Source organism: Poecilia latipinna, unplaced genomic scaffold, assembly GCF_001443285.1.
Source record: "Poecilia latipinna isolate Pla-1442-1.1 unplaced genomic scaffold, P_latipinna-1.0 Scaffold2021, whole genome shotgun sequence".
In the NCBI taxonomy this organism is placed as follows: Eukaryota; Metazoa; Chordata; class Actinopteri; order Cyprinodontiformes; family Poeciliidae; genus Poecilia; species Poecilia latipinna.
The window spans coordinates 36,259-51,633 of record NW_015114637.1 but is presented as its reverse complement, the minus strand read 5'-3'; the positions used below and the strand labels follow the sequence as shown (position 1 = coordinate 51,633).

At 37.3% G+C, this 15,375-nt stretch overlaps 1 protein-coding gene and 1 long non-coding RNA gene across 4 annotated transcripts in view; one reads left to right on the top strand and one right to left on the bottom strand.

The window, feature by feature from the left end:
* Window positions 1-8,880: 8,880 nt before the first annotated feature.
* The window catches only part of LOC106935777 (zinc finger protein OZF-like), a 29,687-nt gene continuing 23,192 nt past the window's right edge, over window positions 8,881-15,375 (bottom strand). For 2 of the 3 annotated variants that reach the window (XM_015016446.1, XM_015016447.1), the window contains exon 4: window positions 8,881-9,459. In XM_015016446.1, coding sequence (XP_014871932.1) covers window positions 8,915-9,459 — 545 coding nt within the window. In that variant the 3' untranslated portion in view covers window positions 8,881-8,914. Of the gene's footprint in view, window positions 9,460-13,645; window positions 15,371-15,375 lie in introns of those variants that run through there. The other variant, XM_015016448.1, reaches the window with a different exon arrangement.
* The window catches only part of LOC106935780 (uncharacterized), a 17,569-nt gene continuing 11,818 nt past the window's right edge, over window positions 9,625-15,375 (top strand). The window contains exon 1 of the long non-coding RNA XR_001421969.1: window positions 9,625-9,712. This is a non-coding gene — a long non-coding RNA (uncharacterized LOC106935780). The remainder of the gene's footprint in view (window positions 9,713-15,375) is intronic.

Here is a 15,375-nt window from a genome sequence, read left to right as displayed (position 1 = left end):
AAAGAGAAAAAAAAGAAAGTGCTAATTTTCATTTAGAACAATCAATCCAAGCGGTGCACAGGTTGGTGTGTCGGGTTCGGCAGTCTCGGGCAACTGTGTGGTCTACAAGGAGTTGGTGTTTGGCTCCTCTGCTATTTATGCCGATGCCCTTCTGTGCCGTGCTCATGTATTTATCCATGTGTCCGCTTATCTTAGCCGCTATGATGCCTGACATGAGCTTCCATGTTGTAGAGAGACAGGTTATTGGCCGATAGTTGGATGGGACTGAACCCTTTGAGGGATCCTGAACCCTTTGAGGGATCCTTCTGGATCAGGATTGTGCGCCCTTCAGTTAACCATTCAGGGTGAGTCCCATTTTGTAGCAGCTGATTATAACCATATATATATAAGTTTCAGATCATGGCACAAATTCTACAACACTTAAAGCAATTTTCAAATGATGACTTCATTTATGAGGANACTCAACAAATCTCCAGGAGTTGATGGCCTAACTCCAGAGTTTTACATCACCTTTGCAGAACAACTGGCCCCGTTCCTCCACCGGCTGTTTGCATTGATAACCAAACTCTTCCTCCCACTCTGTGTCAAGGCCTTCTGACATTAATTCCCAAACCTAAAAAAGACCCTCTCCTGATTGATAACTGGAGACCAATCTGCCTTCTTAATAATGACTATAAAATACTAGCTCGAATTTTTGCGATGAGGATGAAAAGTGTTCTTAACTTTGTAATTGATGAAACTCAAAATGGTTTCATGACACAAAGACATATAGCTAACAACATCAGGCTGGTGCTGGATCTGATTGACTATGCAGATTTGTGCCATGATGACAGCCTTATATTATTTTAAGATTTCCATAAAGCCTTTGACACCATTGAACATAATTTTATTTTTCAAACATTAGAGAAATTTGGTTTTGGCCCTTACTTTTGTGCTGAAATCAAAACCATGTTTAAAAATGCGAATTGTTCAATCAAGCTTCATGCTGGTACGTCTCCCAGATTTGATCTAAAGCGAGGTGTGAGGCAAGGTTGCCCGCTGTCCCCATACCTCTTTTTGATCTGCTCTCAATTACTTTCAGATTTCATTAAACTCAACCATTTGAAAGGTAACTATATTGGTGATAAAAAGATTAGAATTAGTCAACTAGCCAACGATACCACTTTATTTTTAAAAGATGCTTCTCAGGTTTCTTTAGCAATTAATATAGTTGAGAAATTTTACAGAGCCTCTGGACTCTACCTTAACATTAATAAATGTGAACTTTTAGCCCTTAAAAATTGTAACAAACCTTCTATTTATAATATTCCTGTAAAAGAATCGGTCACCTATCTTGGCATAATGATCAACAAAGATCAAAATTCTAGAAATGCTCTGAACTTCAATCCTATTGTAGAAAATGTACAAAAGAAAATAAATTCTTGGCTTCAAAGAGATTTATCAATTCAAGGAAGAATTTTGCTAACCAAAGCAGAAGGCATCTCCCGTTTAACTTATCCAGCTTTGTCTCTTTCTGTAAACAAACAACTGTCATCACTGATAAAATGCTTTATAGATTTGTATGGAAAATAGGATTCATTATATCAGAAAATCAGTTTTAATGAACTCATTTGAACTTGGTGGCCTCAATTGTCTTGATTTTTCAACCTTAAACAATACATTCAAAATAAACTGGATTAAACAGTTTCTCAAAAATCCAACCTCAATCTGGAATTTTATACCCAACTATTTATTCTCAACACTTGGTGGCCTTAATTTTATTCTCCTTTGCAATTACAAAATTGAAAAACTACCCATAAAGCTATTTAATTTCCACAAACAAATGCTTCTTTCCTGGCCTCTAATTTACAAGCACAATTTTTCACCCCATCGATATTATATTTGGAACAATGGAGACATTTTGTACAAGCATAAATCTTTATTCTTGGAAAATTGGTTTGAACATGGACTCATCTTAGTTCAGCAGCTTTTTAGTCCTGATGGTGTCTTAATGTCTTATTCTGAACTTCTAGAAAGGTTTGGTCTCCCCATACCACCAAAGGAATATGTGCTTGTTTTTGATGCCATCCCATCTGGTGTTATGATGCTTCTTAAATCTTCTGTAACTTCTGTTCTGACTCCACCAGGTCTAGACCCTGCTGTCACTAATGTTGGTCAAATCTGTTTTTCCACAAGAAAGCGAAAGAACAACAGTGATGTACGTGCCTTATTCCAGAAGGGGATTGTCTCTGTTCCTAATGTTATCTGTTAGTGGAATAACTTTGCCCCCAACCTGGAAAAAAATCTGGTGTCTTCCATCTAAATATTTAATTATTAATAAAATCAAAGAAGTGTCTTTTAAGATAATCCATCGTTTTTATCCCTGCAAGTTTTTCCTTCAACGATACAAAAAAGACATTGTCACAAATTGTTCATTCTGCCAACTCTATGAAGAAGATCTCTGTCACTTATTCTGGTCATGCTATTTCTCATGTATTTTCTGGCAAGATATTTGTACGTTTATTTCTCAAACAATTCTTGATGACTTTTCCCTCACTTATATCAATATGTTGTTTGGATTCTTCTCTTATCCCACTAATAAAACAAAACATTTTTATATTATCAACCTAATTTTATTAGTCGCAAAATATCATATACATAAATCTAAATTCTCAAATCAGAAACCTTGCTTTTCAGCCTTTAAAGAGGAATTCAAACAATATATTACATCTCTCCAGTATTCAAAAAATAGAAAAGCCATTAAGACAGTGGATATGTGCTATCACTTTAGCATCTTTCTGTGTTAACCTTTTATTTATATATTTCCTTTTCATTTTGTTTGTGCTTCCTATGTAACCCCCTGGCATTGTTGTCTTGTCTGTTTTGTTACTTATTTGTGTTAATTTTGCTATTTTGTAAACCCCGTTATTGTCAATAAAAGAGAAAAAAAAGAAAGTGCTAATTTTCATTTAGAACAATCAATCCAAGCGGTGCACAGGTTGGTGTGTCGGGTTTTGCAGTCTCGGGCGACTGTGTGGTCTACAAGGAGTTGCTGTTTATGCCGATGCCCTTCTGTGCCGTGCTCATGTATTTATCCATGTGTCCGCTTATCTTAGCCGCTATGATGCCTGACATGAGCTTCCATGTTGTAGAGAGACAGGTTATTGGCCGATAGTTGGATGGGACTGAACCCTTTGAGGGATCCTGAACCCTTTGAGGGATCCTTCTGGATCAGGATTGTGCGCCCTTCAGTTAACCATTCAGGGTGAGTCCCATTTTGTAGCAGCTGATTATAACCATATATATATAAGTTTCAGATCATGGCACAAATTCTACAACACTTAAAGCAATTTTCAAATGATGACTTCATTTATGAGGAAGAAAAACCTTACACACCAACCTGAACATTGGTGAATCAGATTCCACCCTCCCAGTTAGAGCCTAAGTTATTTTAGTTGATGATCATTCCAGACCTGCTAAATCAGTGTTTCTCAACCCTGGTCCTCACCGCCCCCCTGCTCTGCATGTTTTAGATGTGCCTCTTTTCCAGAACAGCTGATTCAAATGAATGCATGACCATCAAGTGCTGCAGAAGGCTGTTAATCACCCAGAGATACAATTCAGGCGCGTGGCAGAAGGGAAATACCTAAAACATGCAGGACAGGGGGGCGGTGAGGACCAGGGTTGAGAAACACTGTGCTAAATCAAAATATCAACTCAACAGAAGGCAGGTTCCAAGACCTAAAGAACTAACACTCCATAAAAGACATGTAAAAACTGATGAAAAGGGTCTCAAAGACATTAACCTGTATCGGAGCGCAGTGAGATCCATAAATGGAGAAAACATAAAACACTAAACTTATTATTCCACAAAGTGTTGAATGCATGTTATTTCAGCGGTTGCTACCTTATTTGTCAAGTTGTACTTCTTTAAGCAGAAATGTACTATTGCAAGTTTATTTGTTCTTGTTGTGGTGGTTTCTATGACATTTCTCTGAAATGCATAATTTTTCTGCTGTGTTTTCAAGGTTTCTCAAGACTTACACAACAGAGCACACAGTCTGTCAGCTCAGGTAAGTTCAGGATTATACGTTAAAGCATCTGCTAAACCGTTAACACGCACAAAATATAGTCTGTCAAAATGTGGCACAGGGACAAAAGTCTTACTCAATCCCACACATACAGCAACACCTGGTCATACTATGCAAATTTCAAGTTTTTTAATTCTTGTTTGAGGGGCTTCCAGTATCTGGAGAGTGTTCATCTTTTTCTCACTCTCTGGCTCTCTCTGTTATCTAGCTGCTGGGACTGCAGCTGAAGGTGATATGGCAGCTAATTAGCTGAATTATCAGTGACCCCGTTAACAAGCCCATCATTTAAAGCCGCACTTCTCCTCTGAGAGTCCAGCAGTCCTGCTTGGAGTCCCCAGAGTGGAGGCAAGGAAGAGAGTAAATGAGAGAATAAAGAGGAGAAAGACAGAATGACAGACATTGCTAAATTAAAGAAAGAAAAAAAACAGGGAAGCGGATAAAATACGTGATGGAAGTGGAAATAAGAAGAAAAAAAAACACGTAGCACAATGAATCGGCTGCTGCTATGAACAGACGTGTGAACGACGTTTAATAATGCAGAAAGCAAACTTGGAGAATCTGTGGCAAAGCAGAGGAAACAGAGCAGTTTGTTGCTGATGGCTTAATCTGGGAGCGTTTTCCAGGGAAAAGAGCGATAGAGTAATGAATAAAGGATTTGTGTGCAAATGAGGATGGACAGCTGAGCTCCTCCTGTGCAGTTCTCACCTCTGTGTCTCAGAGAGCCCACAGCATACAGATGGCACTGCTAATTACACTGCAAAGTGAGAGGGTCAGCTCGTGCTTCCTCATGCTCCAGAATCAAAACTGAAATGATGCAATGTTAATGTTTGTGTCGGGATTCTTGCTAAATGCATCTCTGGCAGGTTTATGTTTAGACGCAAAATGGCGTCTTTACATCATGTAGTAGGAGAGGCGTGTTTTCATATGGCTGCTCTAGTTAAACCTCATTTTTTGTTGAAAAAGAACTAACTGTGGAAACCAACACAACATCACACTCACTATTGGTTATAATATAGAGATTGATTGATTGGGAACATGAGTGGGACGTATGGTACTAGCAGACCAGCTTTGTGTTGCAACTATAAGTATGGATAAACAAAAATCACATTGGTGTCATGATCCACACCTGTTTGTGCTTTGGCTGATTGAACTCGCTTGTTTACAGCTGATCCCTGTGGTATTTAAGGGTTTTTCTGCTTCACTGGTCTTGTTGTTCAGTTTGTCTTCATCCTTGGTGTTCCCTTGGAGGTGATTATTATGCAGTTTATTAAATTGTGAACTCTTCTCACATGTCCCGTTACCGCCACAAAACATGACCGCATGACCAGACCAACCAAACGACAAGGTAACTGGGCTTGAAATGATCACGGTGTATGAATATTTCCATCATCAGCTGTCGAAGACTTCTCACTGGGCTGAAAGGAGGAGGAGCACTGATTGCCATTCAATAGTGCCATTAGAAATGTCTATTAAGATTTGCTTCATTTAGCTATTATGTGATTACTTGACTAAATAAAACCAATTAATTGATGATAGCAAAGTAATTTAATTTTGTTGCAACCCTGAGTTTACTGTTCTGGTTACATTACATTGCACATCATCCGTCATTGTGTAGTGTGTATGAATGACAACATTGTGTGCAAAAGGCTTTGCAGCAAAATGTACATCCATTTCAGATTTACGCAACACTGGTTATTTACTAGGAACTGCAAATTTCATTAACGTTTTCAATGGAAGAAATATTGTTGTTTTAAACGCATTTTCGTCTGGGTTCTGTGTACTGTGACTGTAAGCAAGGATTGCCTGTCAGTTTATGGCTGTTCATTACTAGCTTTTATTATAAAGTTTTACAACTCTGTTTTTCGGAGGAAGAAAGTCACACACACACACACACACAAATCAGTTTATCTTAGAAGGGCTTTTGAGTCTAGAAATAGTACTTGAAAAGTGACCAAAATAGATTACTGCAGCCACCAATGCCTGGAGTATCTGAGCATAAGCATATAAAGTCACCATACTGTTTTCTTATTCTTATTTATCAATCTTAGGGAGGCAGAAAGGAACCAACAGTTGAAATTTGTAACTAATTAGGACACAAGGAACAACAAAAGTATGTTTTTAAAGCACATTTGATTCAATTTTTGACTTTTCATAGGTGTGATCTAGTCATCAAATGAAACTTCTTAACAATGAAGGAACAGGTCATCAAAGAATATCAACAATCTATGAAATGTATGGAATAGTGCTCTCATATAAAATTATACTGTTTTTTTTTTACATAACACATATGGACAGAGAGTTCTCGGCTGAAATCCATATTATAATAAATGATAAATAAATATTGTAGGCACAGAATAGATATACAAAATAATCAGAGAAACGTGGGGAGACTCGAGTTTTAATCAACGATCAACACAGGTCTTGTTTTCAACAGCCATGTATTCTGGACATGTCTTTTTAAAGTCCCCAAAAATGCCGTCAGAACTAAAAAAAGTAACACAAACCTAAATTAGTTCACAAAATTGGAGTATTTACATAAATAAAAGATACAACTTTTATTTAGCTCATTAGCCGCAGTAACTCCAGAGAAATAAAGCTAAAATCAGCTTCTCCAGCTAGATTGCCCCATGCGGCTCTAAGTGCGCAGACAATATTTTCCCCGGGCAACAGGGACGAAACGGAAGTTCCCCCTCACATTCGAATGTAACCAAAACCAATGAGCATCAACATAAAATTGCTAAAAACTATTACACACTTATAACTTAATGTTTTGTATTAAATAAAATGTAACTACTGCCACCTTAAACCAAACAAAAACAGTAAACCAATTGCAGTGGCCTTGATGACGGCTACACAGACTAAAAAAGAGATGTTAGGAGGTATGAAGATTTAGTGCATCAGACTTCTTAACATATTACATAAAAAAAAAATACTATGTTGAAACAAATCCTGATATAACCTGTTACATGATTACTACATCACAGGAACCAACATTGGTTATGCTGAAAGGTGAAGTGAAGTTTCTGGGCCGTGTGAGTCGGTGGACGCTTGGGGCACTGCTGAGAAAGCTGCCACATGTGAAGCCGAGTCAGGCTTCATCAGTCAACGCCGCGGCTCCTGAACGCTACTGAGAGGTAGTTCTCCAATTTAAATTAAACTCACGCTGACTCCCATTTCCTTTCCAGCCCTGCTCGAGATTTCATCTGTATCTCCTAAGTCGAGTCCTTAGGAAATAACGGTGAATATTTGGTCATGAATGTTGTTTTTGTGAGCAAAGTTCAACAGGTACACCAGTTTGAACTTGGAACTGCCCAGTAAGGGGTATCTAATCAGAAAATCTGACGATTATTATAGAATTTAAAGTATTGTTGTAACAATAAATGAAAAAAACAAACTATTTTAGCTTTGACTGTNTTTTTTGACGGTAGACAACGAAATTGGTGAATTACCGCCCCCGATTGAACAGGAGTGTGGACAGGGCGTAAACAGGGGGATAAAAATAACGTCGTATTAATTCATGAGTCTTTAATTTGAGACAAAAAGTAGTCCAAATCATATAGAAAATAAATGATCAAATCATGTAATTCCAATAGGTTTTTTTTAAAGCCAAAATATGTGTTGCAGTTGTCAGAGCTTTTATTGTGAAGTTGTTTGATACGTCCAAGCGGCACATAAATTTATACATAACATTCCTCAGCAAAGCATGAAAAGTTAGCATGTTACTCATGACAAACATTTGACTTGAATCTGTTCATCGTGGAAATCTGAAGAGAATTCGGAAAGTGTCTTGATTGATGACTTGTAGTTTCTTCATTATATATAAACTGTAGTTACACCACAGGTGAGCAATATAAAACGTGGTGCAATAAGTTCCAAAAAGGAACACTTTCACCTCATCTGCACACCTGCTAAATTTTAGTGCCAAAACATGAGCTTACACACAGGAAGGAAAAGTTATGTTAATCCCAAAGGCCCTTGACTGACGGGCGTTAATTTTTATACAAGTAGAAAAAAAATGAGGGCCTCTATCAATCATATCATTTTTGTAATGTTTTTAGGAGTAAAAGATTAAAAGTTACCATTCCCAGATCAAAAAGTAAAGATCCATATTTACTGAACAGCCATGTGGATGTGCATTTAATTGAATTTGAATTTAACAGTGTTCAGCAGCAGCAAAGAAAAAAAGAAAGGAGATAATTTTCTTTAATAAAGCAGATGTCTTAATGTTCAAAAGGAAGTGGGTCCAATAAAATATTGAAAAGGCTGCCCTAAAATGGAGATCTATTCATTACTGCTCAAACTGTGCATATAGGCAAACAACTGGAGGGATGAGATTATCTCAGCCAAAGACTACAACAACTGTGAGAGTTGAACTATAGAGTCAAGAAAATAACAGTCACATTGTCAAATAGAAAAAACGAAAAGAGAACAAGACAAATGAAAGTGTGTCTCTTTATAAATTGATGCTTTTAGCTCCAAGTGTGCTTAGCAGTTACCAAGAAAATGAGAGGGGAGGGAACAACACGAGGCACAGGAGTGAAACTTTTTGTCAAGTCTCTTTGTAGAAAGAGAGATGATGAGAACAAAGAAGCAATTTTATATCCATCATTTTATTAATAAGCTCATTTTTATTTACTGCTGATTGATTTGTTTCTCGTGGAAACCCTTCTCAAATGTATGACTTTTCTTGTGATGATTTAAGTGACGAAGACGAGAGAATTTCTTTCCGCATGACTGGCATGAAAAAGGTCTCTCACCTGTATGAATATTCTTATGGTAATTTAGATAACTAAATTGAGAGAAACTTCTTCCGCATGATTGGCATGAAAAAGGCCTCTCCCGATTTAAATCACTAATGTCAGAGAAAGTTTTCCCACATGATGGGCATGATTTTTCTTGTGACGATTTAAATTACTTAATTGAGAAAAACTTTTTCCGCATGATTGGCATAAAAAAGGCCTCTCACCTGTATGAATTCTCTTGTGCACTGTTAAACTACTACTTTGTGAGAAACTTTTTCTGCACAACTGGCATGAAAAAGGTCTCTCATCTGTATGAATTCTGTAATGTTTTTTCAATGTTCTCTTTCGTGTGTAACGTCTCCCACAAATGTCACATTTGAAAGGTCTTTTCTTTGTGCCAGTATCAGACTGACTCTCTGACACAGAGGAGCTGCTTCCTTCCTGATCTTTGCTCTCAACCACTGGAGAGACACGAAGGGAAAGCTGCTCTGTTCTTGTCTCTTCTTCATTCACATCATCTCCCTGAAGAGTAGAAGTCTCAATCAAAGCAACAAACTGCTTCTGGACAAGCTGCTCTCCCTCCTGACTGCTGCAGAGGTCCTTCTGGTCCTGTCCAGTTGGTAAATGTTCTGGTGGCTGCTGTTCATGTTGAAGCACTGAAGAATCTAGCTCCTCTTTTCTTACATATGTTAGTGGATATTCTATTTCCTCATGTTTGAGCAGTGTAGGTTCTGGTTCCTCCTCTTCTTTTTTAATCCAATTAGGTTCTGGTTCCATCTGTTCCTCTTCAGTCCACTGATGTTCTGCTTCTTTCTGGTCCTGATTGGACCTACTTGCCAGGCTCCAGACTTGTTGGATGGCAAAATCTTCCTCCTCATTGGAGACACTTGGCTGTTGGAGGTCTGTGGAAAAAAAGGATGACGTCATTAATATAATTTAATTGATGACTATCTCATGGATCAGTCTGGTTTTTCCTGGGGATTCTGGTCTGTAGACATCATATGGTTAATCTAAAATTAGTTTGTAGATTTTAACTAAAAAGCGGTGAAGTGTCCTTCATATTAATTTGCTGATATGGCAAAAATGTTAAAAAGATTTCAAATACATTCAGATTTTAATCAAGAAGTACAGTTTCATGCAGATTTTTATTTACAATCAAATGTTTAACTTTAGGGAATTCATAAAGTGAAGAACTCAAAATACTTTAAGACAATATGTTTTTAATCTCACTTGTAACGTCTAGCCTCACTTTTTAAAGTTGATCAGACTGTGCAGGAATTTAATTTAGTAAAACATGACATTCTGGTTTTCTGGGTTATAAATATGATGAGACATAGACTTGTTTCTCTAAGCCACTATTCAAAAAAGAAAGACATAATTTCCTTCAGTAAGGCAGATGTGTTGATGTTCAAAAGGAAGTGGGTGAAAGAAAAAAGCAATAATGAAACTTATTCATTATTGCTTAGATTTTCTTTTAGGTTAGTAACTGAATGTGTGAGAGATGATGCTGGATGAGTTTATCTCAACACCAAACACTGAGGAGGATGGTGGTGACAGTCAACACATCTCCAGGTCTCTTTAAGAGAACTGCAGCTTAGAGGAACATCCTGGAGTCATCAGTTCTCCATAGCAACCATCAGACACTATGAAAACTGGATGTTTGGGAGAAATAACACAAATAAATAATTTCCTGTAATCACTGTTGGAATCATCTGATCCATTGAACTTGACTATGTCCCACACAACAAATGTGCAGCAAAAGAGATATTTCATTAAACACATTTGAGAAATATAGATTTGGAGTTGTGTGCATGTTTCTACTTTGACACAGTTTGCCATTCCCCTGTAGATCTGGTCTGGGTCCCTGAACTGAAGGGATAACAGTAAATCATTATTCAACAATTTTTACTATAACTAATTGATCCCTTAGCAGCTAAGGGATCAATTACTTATTTTGTTCTGTGCCCCAATGAAAAAAAACAAAGCTCATTCTGCGCCTCTCCTTCTCATTCATAATACTCTCCACTGCTCTTATTTGCAAAATCATGTGTGACTTTACAAATTCAGAATTTACACGCTGTATTTCGTATTTCCACCATAACAATTGGAGTAATATATTAGTCATGGGGCTTGGCTCATAAACACGATTTCTCTTTGTGCTACCATGTTCATGCTAGCCTCTGTAGCATCAGAGCTAGCAGCTAAAACAGTTCCTGTTCAGCTCCGTTTAGCAGCAGCTGGAGCTGCAGCAACTATCGCCGCTGACGGATCTCTGTCTGCAGTGAAAACATCAGCACCTTTATCCAGACCTACCAGAACTTTGTCTCTGCAGCTCCGAACCGACTCTGTGTAGCTTAATTTGTGGTTTCCAGTCGATCCCCATCATCCTGCGCTGAGCATCGAGCTCTTCCTCGTAGCAAATGATGGTTTTTTCAACCTCTGTGAAGATTTCTTGAGCAGCAGCAGTTAGTCGCTCTCTGATAAACTCTCTGAGATGCTGAATTGAAGACATGGTTGCTGAAATATTAGACGAAATGGGTCAATGCAGCAGTTTTCTAGCTTAGCCCATGAAGGCGTCTTTTTCGATGTTTTGTGGCGGTTGGCAAACAAGGAAATACGTTCAATACCGCCCCCGACTGAACTGGAGTGTGGACAGCCGAAAAATATGGAGTGAAAATAGTCTCAAAATATCTGTGCGTGTGTAAAAGTATATCTGCGTATGTAAAAGTATTTGTGCGTGTGTAAAAAGATTTGTGTGTGTGCCAAATATGCCCATCAGATACTGTAGGAGCCATTTCTCTATTTTCAGTTAAATCTTAGAATTTAAATGGTTTAGTTTCTTATTTTTTGTTCATTTTCTAGTTGATTTATCATTATAATTTTTGTTTAATTTGTTATTTAGAATAAGTTATTTGGTTAGTAATTCACTTAAATTAATTTCAGATTGGGACATGGGTGTTTCACAGTATAAATAGGTGGGTCTTAGGTAGCTTATTATGCACGTGGGTGGTCACAAAGTTTTTTACCAGTCAACAGTCACTTCAGTCATTTCAGTCAATGGAAACAACCAGTCACTAGTCTCAGTCAGTCATCAGTCAGTCTATTAGCCAGAGAACAGGTGCAGAAATCAGAGCAGGAGAAGCAGAATCCTGGGAAGCCTGTAACTTTTTTGCCTGAACTATGGAATAAAAACAACCAAAGAACTGCATTTTGACTTTTGTTCTTTTTGGGCTGCGTAAACCAGAATCAACGGTGCATCAGGTGACTATTTGAGTTAGATTCACCTTTTGTTTTGATCACCTTTGAGTTTTGAGTTTTTTGATTTTTGAGTTTAAGTTTTTACACAAGGGGAATGGTATCTGATGGGTGAAGATTAAGTAGACACCATAACATCTACCAACAGAGCAGGTTAACTACTGTAGTTGTTTGAAAGGTGTCTTGGTCCAGTTGACGGCTCAGTTTGAAGCTTGAGGGTTTGGTGTTGAACCTCCCAGAATCTCAGCTGTTGCAGATTGTCTGAAGATGCAGAAAAAGTACAAATAGACAGTTAGTGTTAGAAAAAAAATTATGTTGATTTTCTTGAACAGCTGATGCACTGACAAACCTGACTGTGACAGAACATTACTGAACCTGAAAATTACTTGAATCATCACAATGTATGTAGAAATTTTTCTTTTTATGTTTATGAAATGTTCATGCATTAATTTTTTTGCTGTGAAGCCTATTTTTGCAGTGGTGCTTTAAATAAATGCATAAAATATTTATTTTCTTAAGTATGTGTTTATTAACTGTCAATTGTGTCAAAATATCAACTGAGAAAGAAATTCATTGCTTGCGAAAATCTAAACCATCTGAATACATTTTACCATCTACATTAATCAACTTGAAATGAAGACAAACGGGAACAGCAAGTTTGTCCTGGTTTGCAGATGAGGTATATATTTCTTTAAGGGCCGATGAAATGGGGTGTCTGTGGATTTCAGAGATCCAGACACAAACACAGTTTAATCTGAAGATTCTGAAGGATGTGTGAATAGGTCTGTCACCATGAAAATTGTTACTGTAGGATAAGGTGTTCCAGAAGTTCTCAACAAATGATAATATAGTTCTTTTGAGACCATTTTTTAAGTAATATAATGGTAATGACGAAATAATAATGCAATAGCTCATTCTCAAAGGTCATTAAACTTTAAATTCTAATGAACATTTAACACTGGAAATGGAAGACATTTTAATATCCAGAATAAATAAAGCAACTAATGAATTTTGAAGTCTTTTAAACAAAATTGCCTTTTAAAATAAGGTCTCGTTGAGACCAAAGTACCAAACTGAAGACTTTTATCATCCAGTTTTTGGTAGAAAGAGAGAAAAACAGAGAAACGATAAATAAAGCCAATGGATGGAGATGATTGAGTTTGTAAAAACGCTAGACTCAGAGCAAAACTCAGATGACCCAGCTTTCTACCAGCATGTAAACGCACCATCTACACACAAATCTGGGAACTTCCCGAAGCGTCAAGAGTCTCAAAAATACTCGTGCACTCGTAACTGGATCTGTGTGTAAATGCAGTTTTGTGTGTGTGTGTACCAGGTGACTTGTGTATACTTTTTCAACATAGGCGTAGGAGAACGTTCATTTTATTTTTAAGGTTTACAAATCTAGTATTACACACACACAAATATCTTTACAGATGAACAAATCTTATTACACACGCACAAATCCTTTAAAACAGGTACAAATACTTTTACATACGCACAAATATTTTTACACACGCAGATATTTTGAGACTATTTACACTTCATAAAAAAACAAGTTAAAGAAACAACTTCATATTAATTCATAAATATTTATTACGAGACAAAAAGTAGTCCATGCAATTTAGAAAAGTCAAATACAAAAATCATCAAGTAAAAAAACATCACAAGGCCGATAAACAATGACTCCAATAGTTAAAGTTAGAAATATCTAATATCACCATATGATGCAGTTGTCAGAGCTTTTATTGTGAAGTTGTTCGATACATCCAGTCTGTACATACATCTTTACATGAAATTCCTCAGCAAAACATGAAAAGCTGGTATGCTACTCATGACAAACATTTGACTTGCAGATGTTCAACGTGGAAATCTGAGGATTCTGAAAGCGTCCTGATTGGCTACTTGCAGTTTCTTCATTATAGTTTTACTGTAGTTACACCACAGGTGAGCTACATAAAACACCATGCAACATGTTTCAAAAATGAACACTTTCACCTTATCTTCACACATGCTAAATTTCAGTGCCAAAATATTAGCTTGCATACAGGAAGGACAAGATTTGATAATCCCAAAGGCCCTTGACCAACAGGGGTTAATTTTTATATAAATAGAAAACGCGTTCCCAGACTGCTCGCTCCTCCTCACTGGGCTTTATACTACTCTCTGTGGTAGGAGACAAGGAGCCCGGCAGGTAACTGAAGTAATGGTCGTGTGAAGTCACAGCGGTAAGAGGGAGGCGCTTCTCCCTCTTACGGAGATTGCGTGGTGAGGCGACAGTCGCTAGCTCTCATCCAGCCAAGACAAAGACATAATTAGGTCATGTGACATTTCTAGCTCTTACATGCGGGATATACAAGTTATGTCACAAAGTTGAAAACTTTTTATCTTTTGTTGCTGTCGTTGATATAATATGCCATGTGATGGGTTCAGTCAGAGTTGAAGAAAACTGACGCTTTTAGCTCCAAGTGTGTTTAGCCGTTACCAAGAAAATGAGAGGGGAGGGAACACGAGGCACAGGAGTGAAACTTTTTGTCACCTCTTTGTCAGTCTCTTTGTAAAAAGAGATGATGAAAACAAAGAAGCAATTTTATATCCATCATTTTATTAATAAGCTCATTTTTATTTACTGCTGATTAATTTATTGTTTCTCGTGGAAATCCTTCTGAAATGTATGACTTTTCTTGTGACGATTTAAATGATAAATTTGAGAGAAATTCTTTCCGCATGACTGGCAAGAAAAAGGTTTCTCACCTGTATGACTTTTGTTGTGACGATCTAAGTGACTAAGTCGAGAGAAATTCTTTCCGCATGACTTGCATGAAAAAGGCCTCTCACCCGTATGAATTTTCTTGTGGTCATTTAAATGACTAAATCGACAGAAACTTTTTCCACATAAGTTGCATGAAAAAGGCCTCTCACCTGCATGAATACTACTATGGCAATTTAAAGAACTAAATTGAGAGAAACTCTTTCCGCATAACTTGCATGAAAAAGGCTTCTCACCTGTATGAATTTTCTTGTGACGATTTAAATTACTAATTTCAGAAAAACTTTTTCCGCATGATTGGCATGAGAAAGGCCTCTCTCCTGTATGAATTCTCTTGTGACGATTTAAATTTCTCATTATGGAGAAACTTTTTCCGCATGTTTCACATGAAAAAGGTTTCTCACCAGTGTGGGTTCTGTAATGGTTTTTCAAGTTATACTGTTGTGTATAACATCTCCCACAAATGTCACATTTGAAAGATCTTTTCTTTGTGCCAGTATCAGACTGACTCTCTGACACAGAGCAGCTGCTTCCTTCC